This window comes from Scomber japonicus, chromosome 18 (assembly GCF_027409825.1).
Source record: "Scomber japonicus isolate fScoJap1 chromosome 18, fScoJap1.pri, whole genome shotgun sequence".
Lineage (NCBI taxonomy): Eukaryota > Metazoa > Chordata > Actinopteri > Scombriformes > Scombridae > Scomber > Scomber japonicus.
The window spans coordinates 4211272-4227494 of NC_070595.1; the positions used below are offsets into that span (position 1 = coordinate 4211272).

Below are 16223 nucleotides of genomic sequence, written 5' to 3' on the forward strand. Positions count from 1 at the left end.
TGAGGTAGTGGCATTTAGAGTATTTTCAATTCCTTTGAGAACTCCACATATGTACAGTATGTGATGGATGTTTTTTTATCAGCTGCAACCTTAAAAAACTGCTGACACATAATCCCATGAATAATTGAACCCAGAGAGAGGGGCTGTTTCACAGAACGAGCAGCTTTAAGTACAGTTTAATGTTAATATGCCTTGACTTGAATATAAAATGTGTCCGTCCACTTTCCATATCTACTTATAGTTACTGTTGCTGCCTGTCAAGCTTTCGGTTCACACATCACACGTATGCAGTTAACAGTGATAATAGTGCCCCTTTAAATTCTTAGTTATTATTGAAACAGTTGGTACTTTATTTCAGACAGCAGTTGGTAAAAGTGGCTTTTCATTTCTTGCTTGCCGGCTACTAAGCTAACGTTATCTCTGTGTGCTGTTTAAAAACATCAAAAGCTGACTTTTGAATGTTTCCAGCTGACTCGTTTAAAAGGAGAATCTTGTAAATGTGGGTCTTGATGGCTGCATTCATTAAATCATGTTAATGACTGAGGCTAAAGCTAACACATCATAGGTTTAAAAAAAGTCAGCATCCTTGCTAGCTGATAGCAGAAGACATGGAAATAAAGAAACAGCTATAGTCTCGCCATCATAAATACAATAAGAAAATGTAACATAAGATCATTTTGTGCTAATGTAACTGTTTGGATACTTAGCTTACATAGCCTACTCATTTGTATTGCCAAACAGTATGCTTCACTTAATGCTACAACAGAGTAAAAGCAGTCAGGATGAAGGCTAGCCAGTGTGTTTGGCAAACAAAGCACTAGCTCAGGTAGCATTATCTGGCGTTGCTAGGATTTAAACATCACCTAAACCAGTTTTCAGAACAGAATTGCTAGCATGAACCTAAACTGTGATAACATCTAGGACATACTTCTACACAGTAGTTGTGGAAGGATCTGTTTTTTAACCTTTACAAACTAACAAGTCCTCCAAATGAAACGACCAAATACATTGTTTGACTGTCCACTTCAGAATGTGTTTTTTAATATGGCGCCCCTATTGGTAGTAATCAGCAGGACGACATCATTTCTCTGTGTACATAGTGTCCATAGCATGTACACTACTTTCTGCTAATGATCCCACAATACAATGCACCACATTTTAAAGATGTGAAAACTACTGTCATGTGATTCTACAGCTGATGGTGTGAGGTTTTGTACCCTTTTTGCTAATCAACTTTAATCAGACATAATGTAATACTAATAAGTTTGCTTATCTCATCAAAAAATGTAGAGTCAAACAGAGTGGTTGTTGTGGTTTGAAATGATGCTGTGAATCACTGACTCTAAAGGTTCACAGAGGGGATTAAGACCTTAAATTCAAGGTCTTCAATACAGAAGTGAGTATGTTTCCCCTTTCTGAAGTGCAGAAGGCCACAATAGCCGATACCAGGGAGGAAGAAAGTAAAACAATGCGGAACAAATAGCGGACAGTTTATTCCTGTGGGCTAATTGGAACTGGTTCCAAATTCATTATCTATTTTTTTACAGATCACTGACCTCAGTCAACAAAAAACTTAAAGCATATGACATGTCCACCTATGATATGGAAAACGCCCAAAGAAGGACAAAAAAAAAAAAAAAAAAGGAATTGAAAATGCATATTCAGGGCTTCTACTCCAGAACTTCCCTGTATAATTATTTGCTTTGTCAAATAAACACTTTCACTTTTGAACTCTCAAACATCGACTGCATCGCTTTCTTCAAATTTTGAACACGACAATGGCGATGATACAAAATGATGAGATCTTGATTTGCTGGGTGAACTACTCAGTGTTTATTATACAGGGAGTAATGAATCAGTGAATAAGGGAGTGATTCCAGGCACAGCCTTAAAGTTAGGCCACCTTTATCATCATGGCTACAATAATGCTGTGTTCCATTTACCTTGGAAGGTGGAGCTGGGAATAATGACACACCCAAGTTTGAAATGTTCCAGTTCAAGAAGTCAGAAAACCAGTTTTAGCCAGGTTAATTATTGATAGCATACTAGTTGATCAAAACGCATTTTGGACAGTGCTGTGTGTTTCATGAGACTCAAATAAGACAGGTACAGCAAGTGCATAAGACAAGTGCTAATAAACAGAGTATTACTACAATTTTCACACCTTTGATGCACAGGACAGCCATCTTGGATTTTGAGGTCAGGGCGATGAGGTTCTTCCAACCTTCAGAGTCACATTGAAATTTGGCAACTCAGAAATTCCAACTTCTGACCATAAATGTAATGACTCATGGTTGGAAACAGGAAACGAACACGAGTCTGCTCTGGTAAAGTCCACTGTTGGGTTAATGCCTCCATCATCACCACTCATCTCAATTAGGAAATCTGTCCACATATACAGTATCTAGTATTTACCCTCTGAATTGCACCACTGCTCCAGGTCATATTGTGTGTCATATTACAGCTGCTAGATGCCAATCAAATGTAACCATATGTTGTTTTTGGCCAACTCACATTATGACCTATTGCGTAATTTTTCTTGAGGGGATAGTCTCATACAAATCAGTCAGTTAGTGATGTGCAAGCTTCTTCACTCTGGAAGTAACACTTGGTTACTACTTTAGGTAGTAAGCTTAATAGCCAGACATACAAACAGATGCAACTTACCATTCACAGTTTAATCCATTCCTGACACCTTTGCTTTGGTGTTTTTTGTTTTGAAATTACAACTGAGAGGACTATACATTTTTCTTAACATCATGCTCTGAAATGACTACGTGTGCTATCACAGTTGGAGCCACTGGTTCCAATAAGAATTCAAAAGATTCGTATCAGTCAGTTTTCTTTGATATATGTGCCGAGTCAGCAGAAAGCCTCAAAAGGCCTCTGCAGGCTCTGCACTGTAAATGCTGGATGAATTCTATACCAGCACCTTTTTTTATTCTTCACACAACTAGTTATGTCAGTTTTTGTGTGAAGTACAATGCCATAAATTACCCTGAGGAGACACTGGAAATGTGCACCGTTATCTCCATTTGTACCAGCCGTTGCATTGAAACTACAAAGACACCCAGAGAGGAACCAGGAAGGCAGTGAAATGCAGGCAGATGAATGATATGATGGCAAGCTTATCGCCCAGGACAGTCTGGAGCCCTAAAGTCTGGAGTTCACAGTGTGGCATTTAGTTTGTGTTCATTTAACTCATTTCAAATGTGCATATTTGTTATATACAAGACGAGAGCATAATAACTCTTTATAGACGAACCCTACATCAAAATTTGTGTTCTGGTGATGGTCTGCTGCCCTTCAGTGTCCTTTGGCTTGGACCTCCTTTAGTCCACATTAATTGTACTTGTAGTCTGGGGATGTTTTTCTTAGTTTGGGCTCCTTAGTTCAACTGTGTTGGTCCTTTTCCCATGAAACCAGCTCCATAAAGAAATCACTAATGCTCTAGTACTGTAAGTAAATGGCAACAAACAGGTTGCCATTTACTGGAAAGCCTGCAACCAGAAGACTGGTGGTTGTTATAGCAGCAGATAAATGAACACAGTTTAATTCAACACTTAGATATATTCCGGTGTCCATGCTTCTGGCCAGTTTGATGAGTATTTGCAGTGAAAATCAGAAGCATATTCTCTATCTCTCGCTGCCTCTCATTCCAATCAATCTTATTTATTTGCAGTTCTGTTCAATATTCTTAGCCAACAGAGCAGAATGTAAATACATTTTGTTAGCAGCCATTGCAGTTTTTGACTTTAATAACTTCAAATGATCCGATAATACGAATTCAATCAGTCAGTCAATCAGTCAGTCAGGCATTCATAAAATCCGCATCCCACATATTCTCTCTCTCTCTCTCTCTCTCTCTCTCTCTCTCTCTCTCTTCTCCATCACACAAATATGCAGACTCCTCCTCTCCTCCTCTCTCCTCCTCCTCTCAGTTGGCTCAGTGACTCCTTGCCGGGACGGTATAACAGAAGCCTACAGAACGGGGACCGACGGTGGATGGGGAAGGGCAGTAGCCGCAGTAGCAGCACCAGTCGGGCGCACCGACCGAAGCATGCTCCAGCGCAGCCATGACTTGCTCGGCGTCAGATAGCGAGAAGATCGTGATAAACTGCGGCGGGATCCGACACGAAACCTACCGGAGCACCCTGAAGACGCTGCCGGGAACACGCTTATCTTGGCTGACAGAGCCCGACGCTTACAGCAACTTCGACTACGACCCCAAGTCCGACGAGTTCTTCTTCGATCGCCACCCGGCCACCTTCGCCTTCATCCTAAACTACTACCGCACTGGCAAGCTCCACTGCCCCAATGATGTGTGCGGACCGCTCTTCGAGGAAGAGCTCGCCTTCTGGGGCATCGATGAGACAGACGTGGAGGCGTGCTGCTGGATGAACTACCGGCAGCATCGCGACGCAGAGGAAGCCCTGGACAGCTTCGAGACCCCCGAGCCGGACGCACCCGAGGATGACCCGGCGCTCACCGGCGGGGCGGACGGCGACCTGAAGCGGCTGTGCATGCAGGAGGATGGCCGTAAGGCGACGTGGTGGGAGGTGTGGCGGCCCAATATGTGGGCACTATTCGAGGACCCCTACTCCTCCAAATACGCCCGGGTGAGTGACTGGATAAGCATTCTAGACTACAGCATTTTTTTGCGCATTGCACATCTTTCTTTCTTTCTTTCTGTCTTTCATCCTTTCTTTCTTTCTTTCTTTCTTTCTTTCTTTCTTTCTTTCTTTCTTTCTGTCTTCCTGTCTTTCTTTCTTTCTTTGGCGCGTGCGTGAACACATACCCACATTTGGCACTGTTTTGCCGCTGCGCATCGTTGCGCGCAAAGTAACCCCCCACACTGTTTTTGGAGGAATGGATCGGTGTCAAGTTGACTGCAGTGCTCTTCAAGAAGTAAACAAAAAATAGATGACATCATGAAATCAGACTTTCAGTGGAGATAAAGGATGTTCCATTTGTCCCTCTCTTCCTACCTATTTTTCCTTCTCTTTATTTTGGCGCATTTGGTTTTGGTTATCTCCCCTCTCCTCCACTTAATTACCATGTTCTCTGCCCTAAATCTTTTCCATTGATGACAGTGCGCATCTCTCTCTCTCTCTCTCTCTCTCTCTCTCTCTCTCTCTCTCTCTCTCTCTGCAAACACTGCACAGTCTTAACATGATTTAATTAGGAATTACCCCAATTTGGGATTCAGTCCACATTCAGTGTAAATAATTCTGTGGTCCAACAATCAACAACAATTAATCACCAAGTCAGTGAGAGTGAAAATCGAAAGGATGGTGAGTAGTCCTTTCATATCTAACATGTTTATGATGAAGCAAAAATTTAAAAAAATCTTGCAAACAGCAGGAGCCTCAGACATTATCCATGAGGTTGCAGGGCTTGTGTGTTTCTATGGGTACGCACGCATATGTGCACATGAATGCAGTCATATTTACTGGTGTAAGTTAGGAGTGCTGGTAAGTGATGTATACGCATGTAGTTTGGAATTAGATATAAAATTCTCTGCATTGATTTACAGCACAAAAGGCACACATGTGACAGTGGAATAATTTGCATTATCCAATAAAGCTCAAATATGGAATGTACAGCTCACAGGCCAGTATCACTCAGATTACTTTCATACTGGATGGTTCATAATTGATGTCCAGTATGAATGCAGGATGAGGTTTGTCCTTTAGGGTGTGGATGTGGACATGCAGCAACAGATAATATTCCCTTCTTTCCCTATATCCTTCAAAATCACCTCTACACATGTTTAACACAGAAAAATACTCATTTAGGTCTGATAAAGAAAGTTAAATAACCTCATTACATCTATTACTTTACCTTCATTAAAAAAACAATCAGAATCTATGAATAAACAAATCATTTTCAAAAGATAAAGTGTTGGATAGACACGATGTCTCCTGCTTCACTTTCATTTATAATTTCATAAGTTTCACAGGACCGCCATTGGCTCCAAACTCATGATGTCACAAATAATGCTTGTAGATACTTAAACGGAGATTTAAGATGAGCAAAGAGAAGGTTTCCCTCCCTCTGCAGTTGAATGTGAAAACACACTCTGCACATGCATCATTCTGCACAGAGAAGAGAAGGAGGATTTTAACCAAGTGTTGTGGTTGTTTTAGTTAACCATACCCTAACCTAACACTGCCCTCTTAAAGTTACATTTATATACTACTATTTTGGAATATCAAATGTCTTAAAAATATGAAAGTTAGTGAGAAAATGATGTGCTGATTGACTGGTTTTCCCTGAAATTAAAGCATGATTCATGTTTTTATAGTTATGCTTGTGTAACTTAAAGCAGGTGAAGCTTAGGGGAATATTACTCTTTGAAATCGTTTAAAAAATTGTAGTACAAAAAAATTAGATATATAACCAAAAAAAAAGTTTAATTAAAATGTTTCTGTGGGCTAAATGTAATCACACTCAGGACCCAAACTTGGTCTCTGGGTCTCCTTGAATGAACTTTGTGTTGCAAATGTTTCCTCCAAAAAAACACGAAAAAAATGTAGCAATAACTAAACATAATTTTAAGAGGATAAAACACATTTAGCAGTATATAAACAGTTTTTTAAGAAGTCAGGGTTGCTTTTCAGCCTGTCCCTTTTGGACGTCCTGTAAACACACACATGCCTACTTATTGTGGACATTTCTCTGGACTGAGATAGAACTTTTCTCTGGACAGGAAGTAGAACTTAAAGAATCCACATGTTAACTCTTTGGATTTGGACACTTTTCTCAGTTTCTCTGTGTTTTACCACCTTGCTTAGTTTCTCTTATGTACTCCATCTTTCCTTATTTACCTCTTCATTTCCCCTCTCCCCATGCGGTCAGTCCTCCACCTCTCACCCTCTGCCTCCCTCCTGCTTAATTGTTTTCTAAAAAATCTATGGCCGTTCGCAGAGCCAGAGGCCAGTGCTGACCTGATCATTGTGTGTTGAGGTGTGTTTTCTGTGGACTCTGCTATACGCAAAGAGACAGCATATTGACTCAGTCACTCTCTGTGACTCTAGGATAGAGACACACATGCTGCACACACACACACACACACACACACACACACACACTCACTGAGGCACAAGCACAAACAGTGTGCACCTGTATTGAAGGGAGGAATAAATACACATCAGCAAATGCAAATACATACACAGATACACATACACACACTCACACTCAGGTAATATTACTCTACAGATAGTTCAGTAGTTCTTTTGGTTTGTGGTGGTTTTACACTGGATTGAGAAATTTAAAAATAAATATGCACATAGAATATCTAATTTTGTTTGATTGATTTCATTGGACATATTCTGAAATTTGGAGTCTTTCTTCCTTACCTTTAGATGAACCTGAGTACAGGTACAACAATGGACATTTTTAGACGGTCCCTCCTGGAGAACATTCATACTGTTGTATTTGGTTGTTCACAAGTGACAAAAATAGTCAAGCAAGGAGAAGAAAATGAGCTTGTGAGAGCAGTCAAAACCCAGCGGTGGCTCTCTCACCACCACACAGCTAGCCAATCACTGCTGCACCAAGTGGTCGTGAATGTCAGATCGTCTATTTCGGAAAGTTACAGAAATCCAACATCAGAAAAGTCTGAAGCCAACACTTACTAGACTATTGGACTAGACACTGGATTTTTGGAGACAATGCCGATACAAATATTAGGGAGTAAAAACATTCCAATGTCAATGTATTGGTCAATAATCTTACATATACTAAATTTATACATAAACACACATTGTATATAATGATCCCTTATACGTGGTTATCAAACTATATTTTACTGTTTAACAATAAACTGTACTGTATAAAATGACATCAGTGCACTGAAATAGTACATTAACTGGGAATTTAATAATTTAATCAACAACCAAAAACTTATACACAGAAAATACACAATACACAGAAAATGTCACCTGTATAAAGTTAAAAAATTAAAAAATATTGGACAATGTGTAGGCCGATACCAATATATAGTGATAGGTTAATATCCGCTAACCGATATATCGGTCAGGTTCTAATTAAAAAAACATGGATCTATTCCATCAAATGTACAGGAAGTTGGTGGTTGGTGAGTTGGTGAGGTCGTAACTGAAAAGATAAAACATGTATATGTTTTATTCAAAATTCATTCAAGTATAACTTTTGGACCATATGTGCTTTCTTTGGGAGTTTCTTCCAGGCCAGCACAAATAGAAATGGGAACATTTCCCCTTATAATGTCCATCTAATGCAAACATTTGGAAGTAGTTTGCCATTTATGTAACCAGGTAGAAACTCAGTGTGTGGATTATGTGAATCTTGACGTAAAAACAGCTCATCAGTGAAGGAAGCTTGCAGGGAAAATGATGCAATTCCATTTTCTAACAGTTAAAGTGAAGATCCACCACTGGCTGGCTGTGTAGTTAAGTGAATGTGTCTTCGTACTAATTATATGTACAGATGGAAGTGTCAGTAGATGCCAGTGGGTCCATGTCAGACTATCACTAGGGGGGAGGACAGTACTTCAAACAGGTTGAGAACCACTGCTTGGTTCCAAACGATAAAGAATAATAAAAAGAAAAGGTTTGGACCGAGTCTTGGTGGCGTAGCTGCATCTTGTGTTTTAGCTTATTAACGTGGAACGCTCTTTGACCAGAAAGCCCTGCTTCCCGCATCCGTCTAACGCATAAAATCCGACAAGTCAGAAAATGAAATGGCAGCTGAATGATCCGATCGAAGGAGTGAAGGGGGGGGCTGACAGTAAAAAAAAAAAAAAGACAAATTGAGCTGCGGGTGTGTCAAGGTGGGGGGGGGGGGGGTGTAGAGAGTGTAGAGGGAGCATCAGTATGACTGCTGAGGTGACTTTGAAAGTGTTGCAGTCAATAGTTTCGGTGCCAGCACGGTGACATAAAGATAGGTTGGAAAGGGTGGGTGGGGGGTAGGCGGTGCAGCAACAGCAGCAGCAGCAGAGCTCAGGTAGGCTGAGGTCAGGCAGCCCGGCTCGGTTTTTAGCTGATTAGCTCGGCGGGTGAAGCCAACATCTCCACCGAAGACTAAAGAAGGGGGGAATGTTCGGAGAGTGAGAGCGATTGTGAAAATCAAGGACAGGATCACTTGTATCGTGTGTAACGTCCTCACAAAAGCACAGCATCTTTCCTTTTTTTTTTCTTTTCTTTCCTCTCGTCTCTTCTGCTATACAGTCTGCACAGTCCTGCCCCCCCCCCCCCCCCCCCCCTCCTCCTTTCCCCTCTCCTCCCCGTCATCGCCACTGACAGCTCGGGCTGCTTTATTACCACGATTTCAGAGCTGAGTGCTGGATTGCTTATTATCGCTATTCAGACCCCCGCTCCCGACCCCCCACCGCCCTACCCCCCCCCCCCCACCACCACCACCACCACCTCGTCCTCTCCCTCCATCTATCCCTCTCCTCCCCTCCTCCTCTGGTTCTCTCTGCTTGTGCTATAGCGTAACACTGCAGTCCCTGTAGTAGCTGACTGCACTCTAGTCTGCTGCAGAGAAGGAGAGGGAGACACTGAGAGAGAGAAAGAAAGAGAGAGAGAGAGGGAAGGGGAGGGGGTGAGAGGATGGGAGCTGTTTTTGGCTGTGTGGGGGGGGGAGGGGTGAAAATTTAGAAGAAACAGTAGTAGAAGAAGAAGAAAAAATGGAGAAGGGGGGGGGGGGGGGTCACTTTCTGCACCCCTTCGTTTCCAGGTCCAAACACACCCCTTTTTTCCATCTTTTTTTTTTTTTTTTTTTGCTGAGCTCGGCAGGCTGGGATGCTCGTATCCGTTTATTGATCAGGCCGTACGTCTCAGCTCGACTCATTCAGGCGGACGTCTCAGCTGAATGGTGTTCCTTTGTAAGCAAAACCCTTCCCACACACACACACGCATACATTCCTCCTCTCTCCCTCTCTTTCCTTTTCACACAGCACAGGGTGTGATGGCAATTCCCAGTCCCTGAAGGAGAGAAACAAATACCGACAGAGTGGCAAACACACACACATACACACACACACACTTACACACACTTAACTGTACAGCCGCACACAGCAAAGTCTATTGTGGTACTATCAATGTCATTTTGACCTTATTTTCAGAGGCTTTGGTTTGAGCTGTTTTTGGAAGTTTTCTGGGTTCACCATTATCAGACTGATGATGTCATACATGCCGTCCTCTAACTGCCGCCACACTGCCAGGCAGAGAATACGTACTTCTCATTACTGTTAACATATGAATGCATTCACACTGACAGCTGAGGCAGCTAGTTTCATGTAAAATAATCTGATTAAAGAACATTTCTATTAAGCTAGACACACATTAAAAACTGTGCTAGTAGAGCCCATTAAAGGATGTCAGCATGGTGGTGGATACACTAATTTATTCTAACCAATACTATACTAACAGTAATGAATAAAATGACTGAAATGTTAAAAGAGTCGCTCCTAGTAACAAACCTACAGAGAATTATCACTGTCTCTTTAGCTAAGTAGCTAACACTGGTAGTTTTAGCTTCTTTTAGCTCTTTGTTTTGTTTTATAAGCTATACTGTTCTCTAATCCAGCTCTTATCAGTGAACAAGACCAGTGGAGCATTTAGTTAAAGAGCTAGATGAATGCTAATGTTGCTATTTGTACGGCTGTAGCTAACAATAATAATGATGGATCATGGTGTGGACACGAAAGTAACCACTCCTATAAACAGCCACATACATGTCTTGGCATTGGTATTTCTCTTTAATTAGCTAGCTGTGGAGGAGTTGGTACAGTTAGCGTATTCCTTCTTCCAGTCTTTATGCTAAGCTAACTAACTATGCTAGCCACAACACAGACACGAGATAGATGTCAGTTTTCTCACACGTGTTCTGAAAGACGCCGCAGAAGGGATACAATGTCATACCGCTAACAGACTGTTAGCCTAGCATGCTAACACTATGTTTATATAGGAATGTAGCTAACAGCCAATCACGCAAAAGTAACCACCCTTTGAAGTATGTTCACAATCCCATACGTGTAATTCTCGCCTCAGCATTGGTATTTCTATTTTAATTAGCTAGTAGTAGTGATGGAGAACCAACGACAACAACAAAATAACATAATTTAGATAGCATTCCTCTAGGCATAAAAACATTTAAGACAAACATTTTGGGGTCACTGGTGAAATTTTCCTCCAGTTGTTTTTTGCTTCATTAATTCCACGTTACCATTTCTCCTTGCTCGGTATAAGTTAACATCCTTCCTTCAGCTGTGTAGCTACAACACAGATGTGAGCTAAGGGACTGTTAGCCTACCATGCAAATCCTACGCAAACCTATTGATAAGACATCTCTGTAATAACAATGTATCACTTTGTTATCACAGAGACATATTACTTTGTTATTTGAGAAAGAGAAAGGACTGAAAAAACAGGCACTAGTGCTGATATCAGTTCAAATGTGAAAGGTACCCAACCCTGAAGAGCAAAGGTGAGACAGTGGCTGCAAGCTGCCCCCATTTGTTAACAGATTCACTCCCCAAAAAAGAGTTTGCTGGTGTTATTTGTGGAGCACTACATTACTTCTGACCTTCAGGACAGAGCGTGGTGCTGGTAACATCACTGCAGGATCCTATAATACCTCTACGGCAAAACAAACAACCAGATGATGATATTTAATCACACACATTTTAACTGTCTGTCATGCAGTTTTTTCTTTGGGACCTTTCATCTTTTTTCACTTTCTTTCCTGGTATTTTTCAGTGTTTTTCCTTCTGTTTTTAAAAGCTTTCCCACCATCCACCACCCCTCCCTCTCTGGAGGTTTCGTTGCGCTATAGGCAATATATCCACCAGGGTCCCTTCCCCCTCTGTGCTTTTCAGGATAATGCTGCGACAGAGCTTTCTTTCTCCGTGTGTCGCCCATCGCAGCAGAGAGAGAGAGAGAGAGAGAGGCAAAGGAAGAGAGAGGGAGAGAGAAGGGTGACCGTAAGAGGAGAGGGTAGAGAGAGAGAGAGAGAGAGAGAGAGAGAGAAAGAGGGAGCCCATACAATATTTGATGACATGTCAAGTAGTGTTTAACCTCCGAGTGATCTCCGCTGTCCTCTCGCCTCACTAGGGGTCAACAAATACACACACACGGGCACACACTTGCTCAGAAGCAGCTAATTGAGCATAGAAAATAGCATGTGTAATAAGCCCCCAGCCTCCATACATACAGTGCACTCACACATGCAGCAGATTACTGCAGAATGATCTGCTATGACGTACTGTGCAGTGTGTGTGTGTGTGTGAGAAGGAGGTGAGAGATGCAGCAGATTTTTCTACCATACTGGCTACATGTGAACACACTAAACTCATCACTGATTGAATCCCCATGTTTACCAAAACCCCCCACCCCCACAAATATGTGTTAGTCCGTCTCGTAATACTTTGTGACTTCTCTAGCTTGTCTGTGGCTCTCACCTTCAAGCTCATTGGTTTGAAAAACACGTCTATGGTTTATATACAGTATATAGTTACATTTTTAAAAAGGCTCAGTAATTTCCTAAAACACCTGATCACTGTAGTTTTTTTATGAGTGTACCTCAAACAGGAGAAAACAGTGCATTTGTTGGGGACTATTTTCAGCTGCGGATGAATCTACATTTGGTTTTCTAGAGAATATTTCTGGCAACAGGATAGTGTAAGTGCAATAAGATGTACCAGGCTTTGGATACACACACAATACCTGTCAGTAAATCAATTCATTGTTGGTTTCAGTGTGAAATCATTCAATTCATCCTTTCAATGTCAAAGAGACAGTTCATGAGAATGTATCAATCTCCTTATTTGAATTCTTGTTTATGGACATTCTTCCCATCTTGTCATTGAAAGAAGTGAATGCAAGCAAAGTTGATAAATATGATTAGGTTACGTCATCACTAAAGGCATGGATTTAGGAAGTGTGTTACCCAAGCAGAACTAATAATGGGACGATTCTGCTGATTCAATATCCAATGCCAACTTTCTTTCTATAATATCTGCATATGGCAGGTACAATATAGTTAAGCTTAGAAAAAGGATGCGGTCATGGTAAACAAACTAAAGAAACTAGTTCAGATCTTATTAGGGTTAGGCAACTTCATTGATGTTTGTAAAGGATCTTCATTACAGTTTTAAAAAGCTGACATTAAATGCATTTTTTTTGTGGTACCCCTCCATCCATTCTGGAATTCTTTGGTTCCAGCTTGTCAATAGTGAATATTTTCACTTTTCTTCTAATCCTCTATGACCATGAACAGAATATCTTTGAGTGGACTGTTGGTCGGGACAAAACGAGACATTTTGAAACAATGACTCATGTAAACATTTTCTGACCTGCTACTTGTTTGGCTCATTTCTTAAGTTGATGCTAATATCACTGTTTGGTTGAGGTACGGGAAAAATCGTAGTCATAGTTAAAAAAAGAAGACAGGATATTAATGGTGCCCTCTAGTATCCAGAGAGAGAAAGAGTCATCATTCATACAGCCACAAGAAGTTACTTTTCACATGTCTTTTGGACTTGGTACTTGTCTCTCCCCAGAGACCAATACAGACTGAAATCAATCAAGATTCCCCCTCTTGTCACTTTGTCTGTCTCAATACAAGAAAATCTGAGGAAATGTTGGCAGCAGCTGTTCTGTGTGCTACGCCGTATCCTTGTAGCCCCATTACAGCTAATAACACCATATGCTCTGTTTAAGGTGCCTGTTAGCATACAACAACTCGCAGCAACACATGGGGACTCCATCATCCACATACACATGCTCGGACACATGCACACTCAAAGACACATTGATTTGTCACAGCTGTGCAGCAGAATGGACGCGCCGACAACAAAAGCAGCCCTGAGGATTAGCTCAGTTACAGCCAGCCTGGAGGTGTGAGACCAAATACAAGAAAGCTACTGGCTTGTGGAGCTGTGAACACACACACACATATTAACATATTTTCAACAAAACAGGGATGCATTTAACATTTATTTTCATTATTGATTAATCTGTTGATTATTTTAATAATTATTTGGTCCATAAAATGTAATAAAATGGTAAAAAAAAAACAATTACTGTTTCCTGAAGCTCAGTGTGACCAAAGATATTCAGTTTACTGTCATAGAAGACCAGAAAATATTCCAGAAAAATACCAGAAAATATTGGGAATTTTCCTCAGTAATTCAGCGATTACCAAAATGCTTGGTGATTTATTTTTTTGATTTATCAAGTTGCTGCTCTAAAAAATAGTGACGTATGGTTTTTTATTTGTTTTTTTCAAGCAAAATAGTGTAAAATGCACAACATTCTCACTCCAGCCTCTCAAATGCAATGATTTGCTGCTCTTCCTCATCACATTACATTATACACTGAACATCTGAAAGGCTATGGGAGGTTGCAAGTAGCAATATTTCCCCCACTGCATCAATGAATCAATTAATCAGATGAATCAATAATGAAAATAATGGTTAGGTGGTTTTGAGGATAACAAAACATAGCTCAAGAGAAGTTCAAACCCTGAATCCTTCAAGCCTCCACACACATGAAGACATTTTCTGGAATTTTCAATGCATCCTGATTCTATTGTCAGAAAGAGAGGCCCTTTTAGACAATACAATGACATCTAATCCCAGGCCTTATTAATAAGTGTTCCCTTTATTTCAATTCTGATATTGTATCTTAAATTAGTTAGACCGTTAATTATTTCTCCTATGTGTGACTTTTGCTGGGCAGCTTAAGCTAGCAGGAAGTAGGTATAATTAGGTGACCTCTCAATAGTCCTGTCATGAGAACGATTTTTGATCATTTTATACCACTGATGTACATGCGTTATTCTAATCTAGATGTGGATATATAGATACAGATCTCATGCTGATGTCAGGTGTAAATGGGTTTTTTTATTTGAAGCTGACGCCTTAACTGTCCAATCATTTAAATCTGATATACCAACCCAGTAGTTTGACTTATGGAGCCATAGTTACGTATGAGATATAGTACCTTTACAGAAAGCTGAATTTTGACTTTTCAGGCAGGAGATGTTTTTCTTAGTATATAAGGAAGCGTAAGTACACAAAAAATAAAAGTACCTCTATAGGCTCCTTGAGGGATTCCCCAAAATGCAACACGTTAGCAACCTCATTAAAGAAGTCCCAGACAGATTTGTTTAATGTTTGAGTATTTATGTTATAAGCAAAATTGAAGATCATTTTGCTGTGTGTGTCAGTTGTGTGTGTGTGTGTGTGTGTGTGTGTGTGTGTGTGTGTGTGTGTGTGTGTGTGTATGTGTGTGTGTGTCGTCAGCTTGCACAAAAACCTGGATGAAAGCCTGATTTTTTTAGTGCCCACAATGCATGAATCCTGTCAGTGTGCTGAGCCTCTGAGCTGTCCACTGCTGAGAGAGCTGATGTGAGGTGTAGGTTTCAGCTAACAGAGCTGTCCTATGAAAAATGAAATGCTTTACATGTGCTGTTTGCCCCCCGTCCAACCCCTCCTAACCCCCCCTGTTGTGCTGTCCAGCGCTGAAGTGGCTAATATTGGGCGCTGGCACCGATCAGCGACACTGAAATAGATGCTTTGCTCGAGGTGAAGAAGTGCTGAATCAACCTAAGTACGCAGTTTTAATTTGAGAGGGCTGCTAGTTGTTTGTTGGCACTTTCAAATGGTGGCAAATAGCAGCCGTCGTGCAGCGCTGAAGTGATGAAATAGTGTACAGACTGCATTTTCAGGTTCAGTTTTGAGATGCAGCTTGTTTAGGTACTGCAGCACAATTTCATGGAAAGTATTACTACATCTCATCTGTCATAAATAGTGGGGTTCTGTCTGAAAGAAGAGTACTAAAAGTACTTTATTAAAAGGAAAAATGCAGCAAAATATACCTCAAGTATGTACCTCAAAATGTACCTCAATTACCTCACTGTGAACAACTCAACACTTTTTTAGCCCTTGTTGATTGTTGCACGTCTTTTTTGTTGCTTATGATTTTTCTCATCCCTTTCATGCATCAATTATGATAACTTCAGTCAGATAACTCGGATTATACTAACATAAATCAACTGATTTACAACCGAAAAAGCTAGAAGTAGTGTATGAGATGAGGCACTAGTCACTGTGGTGGCTGAAGTGTAACTATGCCATCAAAATCCATGCATATAAGAACAGAGCTTTTGAATAGCTGTCCACTGTAGTGACCACTATGTGTGGAAGGGTTAAACACTTGTTTACTTCCTGT

General features: G+C 40.8%; 1 protein-coding gene across 2 annotated transcripts in view; it reads left to right on the plus strand.

The window, feature by feature from the left end:
• Positions 1 to 4061: 4061 nt before the first annotated feature.
• Positions 4062 to 16223, plus strand: part of LOC128378535 (potassium voltage-gated channel subfamily C member 1-like) — a 70039-nt gene continuing 57877 nt past the window's right edge. Inside the window, exon 1 of one of the 2 annotated variants that reach the window (XM_053338099.1) lies at positions 4062 to 4619. In XM_053338099.1, the coding sequence (XP_053194074.1) occupies positions 4077 to 4619 (543 nt within the window). In that variant the 5' untranslated portion in view covers positions 4062 to 4076. The remainder of the gene's footprint in view (positions 4620 to 16223) is intronic. The other variant, XM_053338098.1, reaches the window with a different exon arrangement.